The 18,018-nt window shown below is 44.8% G+C and overlaps 1 protein-coding gene across 1 annotated transcript in view; it reads left to right on the forward strand.

Annotated features, from left to right (window-relative positions):
- Positions 1–17,337, forward strand: part of LOC308262475 (gamma-aminobutyric acid receptor subunit alpha-5-like) — a gene marked incomplete at both ends in the record, with an annotated part of 33,130 nt that extends 15,793 nt beyond the window's left edge. Inside the window, 4 exon segments of the mRNA XM_080694885.1 lie at positions 14,727–14,802; positions 15,653–15,676; positions 16,423–16,791; positions 16,795–17,337. Coding sequence (XP_080551011.1) covers positions 14,727–14,802; positions 15,653–15,676; positions 16,423–16,791; positions 16,795–17,337 — 1,012 coding nt within the window.
- Between the last annotated feature and the right edge of the window lie 681 nt (positions 17,338–18,018).

The following is an 18,018-nucleotide window of genomic DNA, read 5'->3' on the forward strand; positions in this document are numbered from 1 at the left end:
GACCCTAGCATCAGAGGATGGAGGGAAGAGATGCACTCACAGCTGAGGCCGGGCTCCTGCAGAGAGTCCTGCAGCAGAGACTTCCATTTTCTTTCCTTGTGCAACTGACAGTGCCACTTGCACACCCTGCCCCAACTCACACTCAGATGCCCTAAGTTAAACCTGAGGTTTCCCCCTCACTCTGCCATATCCTCAGCTCGCCCCACACTGCCCACTCCACCCAGCATTCCTTGGCTCCTGGAGGCTCCGTCTCCTTCTGCCCCAGGCTTGCCTTTTTAACCCCTCCACTCCCACCGAGACCCTCCTTGCCTTTCCTTCCTCTCTTTTAATTGGATCCCCGGATCTCACTGCCAGTGAGATGGCGCCTGCACATCTGCCCTCAGAAGGACCTGCGGTTGCTCTCCTGATGACTGCGGCACCACACCTGGGCTCCAGGTCACATCCTCGGCCTGTACTTCCCCAACAGGCTAAACTTCAGTACTTCACATCTTTGAATCTCAAAGTAAACCCAACAATGTCATGGCTCTCGTGGCAGATGGGGTCCCTTAGAGGTTAACATCAGGAGCCCCTCTGGCCCTCCTGTTAGGGGGGTTCTCATCGGAGCATGGTGGGGCCGACTTGGAGGTGACTGGACAGGAAGTGCATTGGGAGCACCTACAGGTATCTGTGGGAGTCCACGTGTGTGGAACTCACGTGGTGCATATTGAAGCCAGGGAGCTGATGAAAGCACCTGCAAGTTCCCATACCTTCATCACATGGTGTGAGAACTAAAGGGGCCAGATCAAGAGCTGTGCATGGTTTATAGTTACCACAAAGATTTTCCTCTACCTGGAATCATCTGCCCTGTCCCCTCTCCACCCTATCTGTTGTCACCCTGCCCTTGTTTGAAGTCCAGACTCACACGGCCCTGCCTCAAAGACCTCCTCCTAGTTGTCCTCCTTGATGGGAGGAGATCCTCATAGACCCAAAGCACCCATTTTGGCCTTTCTCACAGAAGCCTGCCCTCCTCCATCCCTAGAAGGTAAGTGCCACACCACCTTTGGATCCCATGCCAGGGCACCATGCCAGGCAGTGTCTGAGCTGTAGGAGGGCCGTGTCCCCTTCACCTGTAGCATTGCTTCCTAGGATGTAGTTACCCTTGGTCAACTCTGGGGTGAAAATATTAACATATGACCCGGCTCTTTCAAAAGAGAGAGACCACATTCACATAACTTTGATTGAAGCATATGGTTATAGTTGTTCTATTATTAGCTGTTGCTTTTACTCTATGGCTGTGCCAGGTTCATAAATTAAACTTTATTCTAGGTATTCTATGTAATGAAAAAGAGTGTATGTGGGGTTTAGCTCCAAGCATCTTCAGGGGTCTTGAGACACATCCCCCATAGGTAAAGGGTCTACTATACTTGTAGGTGGAGAGAGGCTGGCCAGTATCTAAACAATGTCTGCAAAGACTCCAGCTGGCTAGAAGAGTGTTCTGTTCTCTGGGGGTGTTGAAGGTTTTATGTAAATAATTCCTTTTCTTGTTAATCCTTGGATGTCAGATAAGTAGAGATAAGAAGCACAATACAAATAAAGCCAGAAGCATCTTTCTTAATTAAATTTGAAATGCTAGTAATTATCCACATTATTAAGGCACATCTTATCTACCTCACGTTGCTGACAGGATTAGTATTGGTGCTTGGTACTTCCCCACTGGCAATGTTTTGAACCATGGAAAACATTCAACCCAAGTTACAGCATGAAACACCTCCAAGCTCCCACTGCCCAGGGCACCCAGGCCCAAGGAGAGGCTGTGGAACTCTGCACCAAGATGACACATGAGTGCCCTCTTGCAGGCTGCAGAGATGCTCAGGAGAACCCACAGGAGCATGGCACTGTGGCTCTGGCTGGGCTGGGGGTACGTGTGTGCTGTCTCCTACGGGCCGTACCTCTGCCCCTGCAAGGGGGCTGCCACCTCCGGTCTGCGAAGCAGGAGGCCTGGGGAAGGACATTGGCCTAGGAGGGTCTGGGACTCCTGAGTTGCCTGTGTTACCCTGGCCTTTTGTCCCATGGAGGCATGTATAAAGGAAAAAGCCTTGGGCCTTTGGCTGCTCAACCCCAGGGAAAGTCATGTTTGGAAACACCAATGTCTGCTCATTCAAACCTTCTCTAGGGAAGTGGGAGACTGACTCCTCTGATGGGTCAGCCCAGCCTGAGCTGGAGACCCAACAGGCAGGGGGTTAAAGAAACATGAGGAACAAACTCAACACCCACATTCCCTGGCTCCCTTTGTCCCTGTGTGTGATACCGCTTCACTGTTTCAGGTAATGAAAGTGTGTGTGTGCACGCACACACACTTAGGCTTGCACTTCCACTTGTGGGCATGTCTATATTTACCTATTAGGCCTTTAAAAGTCAATGCCCTAGTGGTAAACTATTTCTTAAATAGTTTTGTAGTTTGTAAATTTTTTATTTCTTATTTTAAATTTATTTATTTATTTTTATGTGGAACATATTGAAAATGGCATACATTCAGACTGTGCTTGGTACCCTCTCTCCCCCACTTATTCTTCTCTCTCCCAACAATGAGTGTCCAGGTTAACTATGCTAAATTTATATTTTTACACAAATTTGGATGTACCTCCTTCATTAATCAACCTCAGCCTTCTTCCTCTCCCATCCTTCCATTCTAGCTTTGCTGAGGTTTCTCCTCCATTGTCTGGAATCCCTCTGGTATCTCTAATATTCCTTAGCTTGGGCATAGTAGAGAAAATATAAGTTCCTTCTCTTTCTATGCTTGGCTGATCTCACTTAACATAATGTTCTCCAGGTCTTTCCATCTTCTTGCAAATTACATGATTTTGTTCTTCTTTATAGTTGAGTAGAATTCCATTGTGTGTATTTCCCATAATTTGCAATCCATGTATCTGTTGATGGAGATCTAAGTTGGTTCCATATTTTGGCTATTATGAATTGTGCTGCTATGAACATAGGTATGCATATGTTACTGTAGTTCTCTGATTTCAACCTGTTTGGACAAATACCCAGGAGTGGTATAGCCAGATCATATGGTGGATCTATTCCCAGTTTTCTAAGGAATCTCCTCACTGATCTTCATAATGGCTGAACTAGTTTGCACTCCCACTAACAGTGTAAAAGGGTTCCTCTTTCCCCACATCCTCACCAGCATTTGTTGTTTGATTTCTTTATGCTTGCTGCTCTGATTGGGGTTAGATGGAATCTCAGCGTAGTTTTGATTTGCATCTCCCTGATGGCTAGTGGTGTTGAACATCTTTTCATGTATCTATTGGCCCTTTGTATCCCTTGTTTTATGAAGTGTCTATTCAGTTCAGTTGTTCATTTCTTGATTGGGTTATTTGTTTTGCTAATATAGAGTCTTTTGAACTCTTTGTATATTCTGGATATTAGTCCTCTATCTGAGTGGTGGCTGGTAAAGATCTTCTCCCATTCTGTAGGCTTCCTCTTTAGGTTCTTGATGGTTTCCTTTGATGAAAAGAAGCTCTTTAGTTTGATGCCAGCCCACTTGTTAATTATTGCTTTAGTTTCCTGTGCTTTGAAGGTCTTGTTGAGAAAGTTACTGCCTGTGCCTTTATTTTGGAGTGTTGAGCCTATGCCCTCCTCTAATAACTTCACAGGCTCTGGTCTAGTTTCTAACTCTTTGATCCATCTCAAATTGATTCCTGTGCATGGTGAGAGGTAAGGATTTAGTTCCATCTTTCTACAAATAGGTAGCCAGTTTTCCCAGTACCATTTGTTGAAAAGGGTGTCTTTTCTCCAGCGTATGAATTTGGCCCCTTTATCAAAGATCAATTGACTATAGGTGTGTGGGTTTGTTTCTGTATCTTCTCTTCTGTTCCACTGGTCTGCCTGTTGTTGTGCCAGTACCATGCTGTTTTTACTACTATTGCTCTATAGTATAATTTGAAGTCTGGGATTTTGATGCCTCCTGCCTGGTTTTTATTGCAGAGGATTAATTTGGCTATTCTGGGTCTTTTCTTTCTCCATATAAAATTTATGACATGGGGAAAACCTATAAGAATTTCCTTTAAAATCAGGAACAAGACAAAGATGCCCACTATCACCACTCCTTTTCAATATAGTCCTTGAGACTCTTACCATAGCAATAAGACAAGAGAAAGAAATCAAAGGAATTCAAATATAAAGAGAAGAATTAAAATTATCCTTATTTTCAAATGACATGATCCTTCATCTAGAAGACCCAATGAACTCAACCAATGGAGTTGGTTGATTACTATTGGAGCTGATTAACCAATTCAGCAAAGTTGCAGGATACAAAATCAATCTAATGAAATCAGTTGCTTTTCTTTATACCAATAATGAATCTACAATGAAAGAAATAAAGAAAACAATTCCATCCACAATAACCTCAAAACCAGTAAAATACCTGGGAATAAACCTAACCAAAAATGTAAAAGGCCTCACAATGAAAACTATAAAACATTAAAGAAAGAAATTGAAGATGACCTTGGAAATTGGAAAGATCTCCCTTGCTCATGGATAGGCAGAATAAATATTATCAAAATGGCCATTCTAGGATAAGGGAAACTCTTTAAAGCACATGATGTACTTAAACATATCAAAGTCAGTCAGGAATCCAAGCCTGGGTAGGAGGGAGGGGAAGGGAAGGGGCTAGAAATTGGGTAGGGGCTGACTGGTTGATGTGTGCATGTATATCTCCACAAGTTTTGTTTCCCACTGAGATGTATGACTACAATCCTCCAATACACATTTATTAAACATGGCCATTCTGCCAAAAGTGATCTATAGATTCAATGTAATTCCTATTAAAATATCAACGACATTCTTCATAGACCGAGTTTGTAAATTTTACAAGTTTTTAAAAATAAAAAGGGGGACTTCCGGGAAGATGGCAACCGAGAAAAGCGGGGCTTAAGAGCCCCAATAACAACCAATCTCCATTACCACAAAATCAGCGCCTTTCATAGCCAGAAAACACCATCACCAGAGAAACAAAAAAATCACCAGGCTCCAGAGAGAAAGCGGACTGAGAACAGAGCTCAGAGCCACAGAGGAGATAACTGGCCTCACGCCCGAGGACGCGGCAGCAGCGCCGTACTGCCGGCAGCAGCGGCAAATTCACCAGACGGCTACAGCAAGCCGAGGTGAGCCGTTGTGGAACAGCCAGGGGGGATTTCTCGCCGCAGGTAAAATCTAAAGCTCCCAGTGGCTGAGCTCAGCACACGCCACAGGGCTTCAGAGTGGAAATCAAAACCAAGAAGAAATACGCCAGCCCCACGGCCGAGGGCGTGGCAGTGGCGCCATATTGCCACCAGCGGCAGCAGCAGAGAATTCACTGAATCCAGTACAGCTACATCTGCGTACTCAAGAACAGTGAGTCAAATTGCGGGCCATAGAGGAGAAATCCCAGTACTGTACTCCCTGGGACTTGACCCAGTGGGGGAGGGGCGGTGGCAGAGATATCACACCATAGGAGAACATGCAACCTGGCACCCCCCACAGTCTAAAGCAGCCTCTATCGACTCTCTGAGTCAGAGACTCTGTGATAAAACCCAGTAAAGGAGTAGTGGGGTCTGAGATACTACTGACTCGAGATCCAGAACACCTTAAGTGAAGTCATAGTGACCCAAGGGAAGAACCCAGAGAAGGCACAAACTTCCGCAATCATGGGAAAGAGGAATAATACTAGAGCAATGAATGCCCACAACCCCACAACATCAGAACCCGATAAAACAGAAAATCAGAGATTTCTAGAAGATCAAATCAGGAAAATAACTGTAGAAATAATAGAGGTGCTTCGAAAAGAACTCAGAGAGAGCCAAAAAGAGATAAAGGATGCAATTAATGAAGTAAAGGCCTCAATTCAAAGCACAAACAACCGATTAGACCACATGGAGAACAGAATCTCGCTCTTAGAAGATGATCATTCCAAAAATGAACGCATAGTTTCTAATCTAGGAAAAAATATCCGACAGCAGGAATCTGATATTGAAGAAATATGGGCCCATCTTAAGAGAGCTAACCTAAGAATAATTGGAATAGAGGAGGGAAAAGAAAGTGAAACCAAAGGGAGCAACAATTTCTTCAAGGAAGTAATAGCAGAAAATTTTCCAAACATAGAGCAAGAGGTTGATACACAGGTCCAGGAAACTTATAGAACTCCCTTTAGAGAGGATCAGAGAAGAGGATCCCCATGCCACATAATTGTCAAAATGACCAATGTGGAAGCCAAGCAGAGAATCTTAAAGGCAACAAAAGCAAAGGGCCAAGTGACATTCAGAGGCAAACTGGTTAGAATCACTCCAGACTTCCCAAACCAAGTCATGAGAGCCAGAAGGGCTTGGAGTAACATATTCCAAACTCTGAAAGAAAACAACTTCCAGCCAAAAATTTCCTACCCAGCAAAACTTTCTATCAAATTAGATGGAGAAATAAGAAGCTTCCATGACAAACAGAAACTGAAGGAATTTATGTCTTCAAAACCAGCGCTAGAGAAAATACTCAAAGAGATTAACTACAAAGAAGAAATAGGTAACACACACCAGAACCAGAGAAACAAGAGTTTCCATCCAACAGTCAACTAAGATTGGTTATCTGTGGAGATTCATTACTTATGTTAGTCTTTTACCTATCTCTAAATGGTATTGTTTGCCTTCATTGTTGTTAATTTTTAGGATTTCTAGTTGGAATATTAATATACCTTCAGATATAGCATTTGGAAATATTTTATCCCATTCTATTAGTAACTGTTAACTCTGTTTACATTGTCTTTGGATATACAATATTTTTTTTAATTTTTTTTTTAAATTTTATTTTATTGGTGCACTGTATTCATATATCATAGTGGGATACAAACTTTTGTAGACATACATGCACACATCGCCCAGTCAGCCCCCACCCGATCCCCACCCCATTCTCTCCCCATCCCTCCTTCCCATGCTTGGCTTAGTGGTTGACATCTAGTATTATAGCAATTTATCCAAAATTAAAAATGATAATCTCACATAACAGTTTCATTTGACTGATACCAAGCGTTTGATGATTTAAAGAGAGCATTTCAATATTTCTTTTTGCTTTCTTACTAGAGCATATTTTTTTCTGTTTTTTTAGGTGAAACTATCATATATTTATATATTTATTTTTCAGAAAAAACTCTATCCTAATATGGAATATGAATTCTAGATACCCAAAACGATCTTGAAAAAGAACAAAGCTAGCAGATATATATTTTCTGATTTCAAACCATATAAAGCTACAATAATTGAAACAGTGTAGTACTGTTCTAAAGGCAGATATATAGACCATTGGAGTTACATACAAGCCTAGAGCTAAATTCTTCCCTATATTGTCAAGTTATTTTTGACAAGGTTTCCACGAACATTTGGTGGTGGAAATAATAATCTTTTAACTAAATATTGTTGAAAAATAATAATTACATGGAAAAGAATAAAATTGGACCTTTACCTAATCCCATATACAAGTATTAACTCAAAATAGATAAAAGACCTAAATATAAATCTTAAGACTATAAACTTTTAGGAGAAAATCTGGGTCATAAAACCTCACAACATTGAAATTGGCAGTGATTTCTTGGATATGATTTCAATGGCACAGGCAACAGAAGAATATACAAACTCCCTAAAAAATAAAAGAAAATATTGTATATCCAAAGACAATGTAAACAGAGTTAAAAGTTACTGATAGAATGGGATAAAATATTTCCAAATGCTATATCTGAAGGTATATTAATATTCCAACTAGAAATCCTAAACATTAACAACAATAAAGGCAAACAATACCATTTAGAGATAGGTAAAAGACTAACATAAATAATGAATCTCCACAGATAACCAATCTTAGTTGTCTGTTGGATGGAAACTCTTGTTTCTCTGGTTCTGGTGAGTGTTACCTATTTCTTCTTTGTAGTTAATCTCTTTGAGTATTTTCTCTAGCGCTGGTTTTGATGACATAAATTCCTTCAGTTTCTGTTTGTCATGGAAGCTTCTTATTTCTCCATCTAATTTGATAGAAAGTTTTGCTGGATAGGAAATTTTTGGCTGGAAGTTGTTTTCTTTCAGAGTTTGGAATATGTTACTCCAAGCCCTTCTGGCTCTCATGACTTGGTTTGGGAAGTCTGGAGTGATTCTAATTGGTTTGCCTCTGAATGTCAGTTGGCCCTTTGTTTTTGTTGCCTTTAAGATTCTCTGCTTGGCTTCCACATTGGTCATTTTGACAATTATATGGCGTGGGGATCCTCTTCTCCGATCCTGTCTAAAGGGTGTATCAACCTCTTGCTCTATATTTGGAAAATTTTCTGCTATTACTTCCTTGAAGAGATTGTTGATCCCTTTGGTATCACTTTCTTTTCCCTCCTCTATTCCAATTATTCTTAGGTTAGCTCTCTTAAGATGGGCCCATATTTCTTCAATGTCAGATTCCTGCTGTTGGATATTTTTTTCTAGATTAGAAACTATGCATTCATTTTTGGATTGCTCATCTTCTAAGAGCGAGATTCTGTTCCCCATGTGGTCTAATCGGTTGTTTGTGCTTTGAATTGAGGCCTTTACTTCATTAATTGCATCCTTTATCTCTTTTTGGCTCTCTCTGAGTTCTTTTCGAAGCACCTCTGTTATTTCTACAGTTATTTTCCTGATTTGATCTTCTAGAAATCTCTGATTTTCTGTTTTATCAGGTTCTGATGTTGTGGGGTTGTGCACATTCATTGCTCCAGTGTTATTCCTCTTTCCCATGATTTCGGAGGTTTGTGCCTTCTCTGGGTTCTTCCCTTGGGTCACTACGGCTTCACTTAAGGTGCTCTGGATCTCGAGTCTGTATTATCTCAGACCCCACTACTCCTTTACTGGGTTGTATCACAGAGTCTCCGACCCAGGGAGTCGATAGAGGCTGCTTTAAACTATGGGGGGTGCCAGGTTGCACGTTCTCCTATGGTGTGATATCTCTGCCACCACCACTCCCTCACTGGGTCAAGTCCCAGGAGGCCCAATACTGCGATTTCTCCTCTGTGGCCCGCAATTTGACTCACTGTTCTTGAGTACGCAGATGTAGCTGTACTGGACTCGGTGAATTCACTGCTGCTGCCGCCGCCGGTGGCAATATGGCGCCTCTGCCACGCCCTCGGCCATGAGGCTGGCGTATTTTTTCTTCTCTGGTTTTGATTTCCACTCTGAATCCCTGCAGCGTGTGCTGAGCTCAGCCACTGGGAGCTTTAAATGCTGTCTGCGCCGAAAGATCCCGCCTGGCTGTTCCGCAGCGGCTCACCTGGCTTGCTGTAGCCATCCGTTGAGTTCGCCGCTGCCGCCGGCAGTATGGCGCTGCTGCCGCGTCCTCGGGCGCGTGTGTCTCCTCTGTGGCCCTGAGCTCTGTTCTCAGTCCGCTTTCTCTCTGGAGCCTGGTGGTTTTTTTTTGTTTTTCTGGTGATGGTGCTTTCTGGCTATGAAAGGCACTCTTTTTGTGGTAATGGAGATTGGTTGTTAGCGGGACTCTTAAGCCCCGCTTTTCTCGGTCGCCATCTTCTTTTTTTTTTTTTTTAAATTTTTAGGGAGTTTGTATACTCTTCTGTTGCCTGTGCCATTGAAATCATATCCAAGAAATCACTGCCAATTTCAATGTTGTGAGGTTTTATGACCCAGATTTTCTCCTAAAAGTTTATAGTCTTAAGATTTATATCTAGGTCTTTTATCTATTTTGAGTTAATATTTGTATATGGGATTAGGTAAGGGTCCAACTCTATTCTTTTCCATGTAATTATTATGTTTCAACAATATTTAGTTAAAATATTATTATTTCTACCACCAAATGTTTGTGGAAACCTTGTCAAAAATAACTTGACAATATAGGGAAGAATTTAGCTCTAGGCTTTTATTTAACTCCAATGTTTTATATATCTGCCTTTAGAATAGTACTACACTGTTTCAATTATTGTAGCTTTATATGGTTTGAAATCAAAAAATATATATCTTCTAGCTTTGTTCTTTTTCAAGATCGTTTTGGGTATCTAGAGTCCATATTCCATATTAGGATAGAGATTTTTTCTGAAAAATAAATATATAAATATATGATAGTTTCACCTAAAAAATAGAAAAAAAATATTCTCTGGTAAGAAAGAAAGTAAAAAGAAATATTGAAATGTTATCTTTAAGTCATCAAAAGCTTGGTATCAGACAAATGAAACTGTTATGTGAGATTATCATTTTTAATTTTAGATAAATTGCTATAATACTAGATGTCAACCACTAAGCCAAGCATGGGAGGGAGGGATGGGGAGAGAATGGGGTAGGGATCGGGTGGGGGCTGACTGGGCGATGTGTGCATGTATGTCTACAAAATTTTGTATCCCACTATGATGTATGAATACAGTACACCAATAAAAAAATAAAAATAAAAATAAAAAGTACCCGGCACATAGCAGATTTAAATTCAATCATTTGTATATTGATATCTTGTTTAGTTTTTAGAGATTTTCTTAGAGTTAAGTAAGAACTGGGTGTGGAAGTTTGGTGTCTGACAGAATAGCCCTAAGCTTCATGCAGCTTTTGAGATGCACACAGGTTGAAAGAACGCTTTACTGGGGCACAGACATCAATTTCAATATGTTACATAGTCTGTGGCTTTTTCCAGCTAGAATGATGTAAAGTGTCCTTTTGCGTTTGGGGCCATGTCCTCTTATGACCAGGGCCTTCTTGAAAGCACAGCCAGGATGGGGAGGGTGATTCTTTTCTATCAGCTGTCCACTTCCTCCATACTGCTCTGTCTTCATGGAGGCCTTGAGGACTGAGATCCTCCGGAGGGAGAAAGCATCCCCATCACGTTCTGCGCTGTGGACGGTTACTTCCCTGGCTCTCGCCTCCTCTGGCCCTTTTCCTCCACACATGCCGGTGCAGCTCCTGATTCAGGCCCCTTCCCGGAGGAGCGTGGTGGGAAGCAGGCAGCGGGAGACTACAAGTTTTTGATTTTGATTCAGCTTCAGCCAGGTTGAGGGAAGAGCTGTAGGGGGGAGGAAGAGCAGCTCAGAATGCAGGAGGTGGGGCTTCTAGATGTGCATGTGAGATGCCCTGAATCAGGGAGGGGGCTGAAGCGCTGCTGTGGAGTCCTCAAAATGCTACTTGGAGGGGCAGAGTTGTACCTGGGGGTGCTTGCTGGGGATGATGAGGAATACTATTGTTCCCACCTTGCCTGCACATAGGAGACAGGGGAGCAACAAGTGCTGCTGCCCTGGAGGGGCCTCAATAACAGGAGGGGTGCACCCCTGCTGCCCACCGCTGGCCCATGGCCAGCGTTCCTCTGCTGCAGTGGGCGAGCTTTGTGCCTTGGGAAGGATGTTCAAGTCCCCAACCCCAGATATTAGAAGATAAATTTATTTGAAATCAGGATCACCAGAGGAAAAACATGAGTTAAGGTGAGGTATAAGAGAATAGGGTGGGCTCTGTCGTGAGCGCTGGTGTTCACAGAGGAAGAGGAGAAGACACACAGGGAACATACCCCGGTGCAGAGACCCTCGGGAAGCCAAACCTCTTGCCTTGCCCTTCCAGTTTGAAAAGGTGAGTGCAACCAAGAGCAGGGGATTGAAAGTGAGATTTCTTCTCAGCATCTTCAAGAGGCATGGCCCTCTCCTGGGGATTTCTGCTTAATGAGTCATTTCCTTCTTCCTTTCTCCCTCCCCTCTCCTTGCTCTCAACTGTGCATCTGCAGCAGAGGATGCATAGACCTAGGGCACTTTCTTACCTTGCAGACCCCAGGGAGCCTGTTGGGGTCCTAGTCTTGGGAGCATCTCCTTAAATGTTCCAGAAAAGAGAGGTCAAAATTGAAGAAAAAAGAAAAATAACCTAAGGCTAAATTGCAACTCATTCTTCTCAGTTTGGAATGCTTGCATTCGTGCTAGGCAATTAGGCTTAATGGGACTGCCCCTTGCAGAGGGTAAGTGGTTGACTGTGGATACTGGAGAAGCTCAGGTGAAGGGCATGGGGATACTTCTCTTAGAAATTGAATTTTATCTCAAAACATTAATAAAAAAACAGCTCTTGGGGATGACCTCCTCTGCTATGAGGCATTAGCCATCGTCCTACAGTTCTTTATCAGAGCACAGGAGGGTGGGGACTCTGCGGCGGTTGGACACACGTGTGCTGTAGGTAACATTGGGAGTGGGCCATGTGGCTCATCCAAGTGTCCCACTCTAGCATTTCTTAGATCCCAGACCTAAAAGTAATTGAAGAGCTAGGGCTTGGGGGTCTCTAGTTTGTATTAGAGGAAAGGAGACCCTGGTAAAGGGGGAATAATACCTCATCTCCCTCTCCCTTTGAGGTCTGGTGTCATTACTGCACGGTGCCATCCCTAAGGTCTCATGACTGAGGGCTTCAAGCAGAGATGGCCCTCTGCGGGGGAGGGAGTCAGGGCTCACCCTGGAAGAAGTCAATTGCTGGCAGATGTCCTGCCTGGGCTCCCACAGTGGCTTCAGATAAATGCCTGAATATATGAATGGAAGTGGAGATAGCTTTGGGAAGCTCAGGCCGGCTCTCCATTGCTGCAAAAGTCCCTAAGCCGGACAGCAATTGGCAAGGAGACCCGAGACCTCCTGTCTTTTCCTGTCGCTCCCAGCACACTTCCATCCCTCTGTGAGTTGCTCAAGTTTCCTTTGAATTTCTGGAGGCTTATATGTGTCCAACTCAATGATACTGTCTTGTCTACTAGACCAAGTACCACGAGTAAGCCTTCTAGAAGGGGAATTAGCCTCTGAGGAAAGATCTCAGGGGCACAGTGGATTAGATTTTGGCTAACTTGGCCAAGTGGGGCTACAATTTTGTGCTTTGGGGGAAGGTTTAGATAGAAGTCTACATAGAGAGTCCCGACTGCAATGTGCATTCCATGAGCTCATACACACGGGTTCAAGTGACCTCTGCAACCCACTGTCCTGGGGCTCCCTTCTTTCTCAGCATGGTATTACGATCCAGGCTCCTGACATGGCCAGGCGAAAAGAGCCGGGCTTGGAGCTTGGATGCTCAGATGTGCACACTGCCGCTGCTATCCCCTAGCTTCCCGCAGAGCCCTTCTCCAGGCTCAGATTTTCTTAGTGGGGTATTGTGCCAATGGGAGTCTTACCTGCTTCACCCACTGAGAGGGCCCTAGAGAAAGTGCCATTCAGAAACGAGAAATGATGTGAGTGTGGCTGTCACTGTCACTCCGGATGCCTGGAGCAGTTGGGGTCCAGATGGGTGAGCCCTTGTGTGAGTTCATTCCCTGAGAGCCAGCTGAAGTGGTCCCTGGTGGCTCCAGGGAACATGGGGCCTGGCCTGGAGCATGCTGCTCCTTTCCTGGAGAATCTGTCTTCCAATGCACTTATTTATGCCTCACGAGTTCAGTTTTGGACAGGGATACATTTATCTTGCTCAGGCCTTTCTTGGTGACAGAATTTAATGAAGAGACATTTCAAGGCATCTTCTGAACTTGCGAATTTTGAGACAAGAATAATAGCTTTACAAAAATCACTTTCTAAAACAAATTCTGCGCTGCAATTTGCTTTACTTAATGAAAGAAACCAACCGGCATGGCCCGGGTGCCTGTCTGGATGCTTCACGGCAACACGCCTCATCTTGTTCACTTAGCAAACCCCAAGGTCTCTGAGCTAAGAGCTTTCAAACTTCAGGAGATCAACTACTATGCATGTAAACTTTACAATTACTGTAAAGTAAACCAGCAGGCATTTGTCAGAATTCCCAAACAGGAAGCCCAAGTTCTATACCTACGCGGCTCCCTATTCAGCTAAGAATGCAACAGCGCCTTGCTACATGTGGTGCTCCTAATTATTTGTGACTTGGGTTAGGCATTTCCAACAGATTCCTTCCAGGGTATGTCATGGTCCTGAGTGAGTGCTAAGATAGTCTGGCTTCTGGAATGTCGGGTGTAGGAGACAGTGGGACCCATGTCTATCCCTATGTGATATCTGTGAAAGCCAGCAGCTCTCGGCCCATAACTGAGTGTCAGCAAGAGAAATAAATGCATGTGTGAGCTCTGGGGTGAGGGTGGGGGCACAGAGGTGCTCCTGCCAGATGTATGCCCTGCTTCCTGGAGTCAGAGCCCAGGCCTTGGCTCAGCAGTGCCTTCCTGAATGTCAGGTTGCTGGAGAGTGAGAGAAGGCTTTGCTGGTGCCTGATGGTTCAGGTTGTGATGTTCCAACGTTTTACGTAAATAGCTATTCATTTTTTTCTGTTTTATTGGAAGCCTTGTTAGTTATCAGCTTTGAGGTCACCTCGGTCCAGCTTGGGAGGGGCACAGACTGGCCACTCAAGTGGTATTTCTGCACATAGACAAATCTCCAAGGACCAAATGAGACAGGGAAGCAGAAACCTGCCAACTTCCTTGTTTACCCTTTCTTTTTCGAATTCATCTGTTACTACCTTGATTTTTCCCCTGACTCATAACTGCTTTGCTTTCCCTTGTGATTTATCATTTTTACAGTGTTTTGGTTAAAATTCTCAATATAAGAAAGACATTGGTGGAGGGAGAGCTAGGAGAGAGCTCTACCTCTCTCTCCTCAGCCCTCTCAGCTATTAATAATTTTCTATAAAGTGGTTCTGACTCCACTGTCATTCATGTGAGAGACAGAATCAATCAATATCAACTCCATCTGCTACACGCTTCAGTTTGAAATTCCCATGGATACTGTGGAGTACCTGCTCGTGGCCTGGTGATTAATTGTGAGCTGTTGGCATCAGTGTGGTCCTCGCAGCACAAAAGGCCCAGTGTCGGAAAGTCTTTGAGTTGGATTTTCACTGGGTCATGACCATCACTGTGAATTATAAGAGTTGCAGTGAGACCAGTTTGGAAATGAAAGCACATGATCCTGACTTCCAGGCCCACTGGATCCCATACATCTCTCTACACTCCCTTGCAGATATGTGCCCATGATGGCTCAGATTCCAGCAGCATTGTGCCCTGGTAGGTTCTTTAGACTGCCCATCTCTTGGCTTTGCTGTGCTCAATGGAATCTAGTTGTCTACTCTTTGATACACAATGAGGCAAGCTCTCCAGGCTTGGCATAGCTGTGTCACTTGGCATGAGGTGGTGTTGGGGGGGCAACTGGCACCATGCTCTGTTGAAGCCCTGGCCCCATGTGCAGAGAGCCTTCACTCTCTCTCTCTCTCTCTGGGTTCTTTGTGCAGTCTTTGCTCAGGACCACTGTAGGCATAGTCTCTGGCATGTGCTGGGTTAGCTCTTCTGGGCACCAATCACCTTCCAGAAGAACCAGATTCCAACTCTAACTTAAGTTGCCGGTACCAAGCACTATATTTGTGGTAGGGTGATATATCCCCTGGGAGACATGGTGACAGATCCTCTCAGACATCTGTGCCCAAAACACACAAACTAAATATATGGACTTACATATGAGAAGGGATGTGGGTGATGAGATGAAATTTTGCAACCCTGAGAGGGAGAGATTATATTGAGTCACCTGGGTGGGCCCATGTCGTCACAGAGTTCTTAGGAGAGAGAGACAGGCAGGTCCAGGGCAGAGCAGATGTGACCACTGAGCCAGAAGGTTCCTCAGGCTGAAGGGATGGCTGTGCTCACCAGCCAAGGGACAGAAACTTTCTTCCAGAACTTCCAGAAGGAGCTGGCCCTGCTGACACCTTGCCTTTAGTGTTCTGTCATGAAGATTCAGACGGTAAGTTTCTTGGCCATTGAGCTTGTGGTAACCTGTCAGTAGCTGCAGAGGGAAACGAACACGGAGCTGATCCTGGCCAGGAACTCGGTGAGCACTCACTGAGTGAAGCGAAGCCTATGGAAGGCAGGTCCTGAAATGCCGTCTCTGTGTGACATCGATTTCAGAATGATTGCCGGTAAACCCCTCCATGCCGGCTTCTCCCCACTCCTCAGAAATGAAGTCTGTTACAGCCTCTGGCTTCCTGAGGCTGAATATTCACGTGTGTGTGACAATTTTGGCTAAGAGAGTCATTGACTAACGATTACAGTACTGAACAAAACATCCATAAAATGGAAACTTACGGGTTCCTCTCGTGAAGTTTTCATGATGTGTTTAAAGTAAAAGCTGGGGACGCCCCCGGGCCACAGCCACCGCAGCCGCCCCCCACCCGGCGCCGCGGGCTCTGGCGGCCTCTGCCGGAGCCTCTGCAGAGGGAGGTGCTCGGCGGGCGCGGCGAGCTCCAAGACCGAGAGGGGGAGCCGCGCGCCCGTCCACCTGCCCGCCACGCTGCCCGCTGGGGATGGACAATGAAATGTCCCCGAGCTTTACCATGATCAGACACCTCCTCCTTGTGTGCGTCTCGGTGAACTTGTCCGGTCACTTTGGCTTTTCCAGATGCCAACCAGTTCTGTTAAGAAAGAAGCCAATGACAACATCACAGTGTTCACGAGGATCCTGGACGGGCTCCTGGACGGCTATGACAACAGGCTGCGGCCGGGGCTGGGAGCTTGACCATCTCTGCCGAGTGCCCCATGCAGCTGGAGGACTTCCCCATGGACGCCCACGCGTGCCCGCTGAAATTTGGCAGCTATGCCTACCTGAATTCTGAGGTGGTCTACGTGTGGACCAATGGCTCTACCAAGTCCGTGGTGGTGGCAGAGGACGGCTCCAGACTGAACCAATACCACCTCATGGGGCAGACGGTGGGCACGGAGAACATCAGTACCAGCACAGGCGAATACACCATTATGACGGCACACTTCCACCTGAAGAGGAAGATCGGCTACTTTGTCATCCAGACCTACCTGCCCTGCATCATGACCGTGATCTTATCCCAGGTGTCCTTCTGGCTCAACTGAGAATCTGTCCCAGCCCGGACAGTTTTTGGGGTCACCACAGTGCTGACCATGACGACGCTGAGCATCAGTGCGCGGAACTCGCTGCCCAAGGTGGCCTACGCCACCGCCATGGACTGGTTCATTGCCGTGTGCTACGCCTTCGTCTTCTCCGCGCTCATCGAGTTCGCCACGGTCAACTACTTCACCAAGAGAGGCTGGGCTTGGGACGGCAAGAAAGCCCTGGAGGCCGCCAGGTTCAAGAAAAAGGAACGAGAACGCAAACTGAACAAGTCCACAAATACATTCACCTCCGGGAAGATGACCCACCCCCCAAACATCCCAAAGGAACAGTCCCCAGCGAGGGCCTCAAACGCAGCTTCAGCTCCCGCCAAACCGCCTGAAGACAAGACCTCTGAGAGCAAAAAGACTTACAACAGCGTCAGCAAGATCGACAAGATGTCCCGGATCATGTTCCCCGTCTTGTTCGGCACTTTCAACTTAGTTTACTGGGCAACGTATTTGAACAGGGAGCTGGTGATTAAAGGGGCCGCCTCTCCCAAGTGAGCCGCCCTCTCCCCACTCCACGGAAGCCACGCTTCCTGCAGAATGGTACCGCGGAGAGGCCAGCTCGGAGGGACGCTCTGCATTCGGGCACTCTGTTTCAGGAGCACTTTTGCATGTTTAATAATATGTACACATGATATCGCCTTGATGTTTCTAAATGTAACTCCAGATGTTTTGAAGATGTCTCCTTGGTAAATAAAGCAAACAACTTCCTAGAAAAACGGGAAGCAAAAGAGGGACACTCAGACACTCAGTATCTTAACACTGACAGTTTACAAATGAGATTAGTGTATTTTTAACCATTCCAGGTGTACCTAACAATGTTTTTATACTCCAGATGTCATTTCATACGAAATTTCCCAGCAGATAAATATTTTAGGAAAACGCTTGTGATTATTACTTGACCAACAATGGCAAGAGAAAAAGAATACAAGAGAGCACATTTTTTTCCATTAAAAGAAAACAGTGGCCATTTATGTCCCCAATTAGTTGCCTTTGATAATTCTTACTGTTCTGAAATTAGAACAGGACTGCATGATCTGACATTAAGAAAAGAATAGGCAAACATTTATGTAGATAAATTTAATAACAGAAATGCATAGGATGTTAGATTAGCAGATAAAACATTTCCCCAAGGAAAAATTTTGAGCAGTTAAGCTTAAAAATTATTATTATTATTAG

The sequence above is a fragment of the Muscardinus avellanarius genome (assembly GCF_963383645.1).
Source record: "Muscardinus avellanarius genome assembly, chromosome: 4".
NCBI lineage: Eukaryota > Metazoa > Chordata > Mammalia > Rodentia > Gliridae > Muscardinus > Muscardinus avellanarius.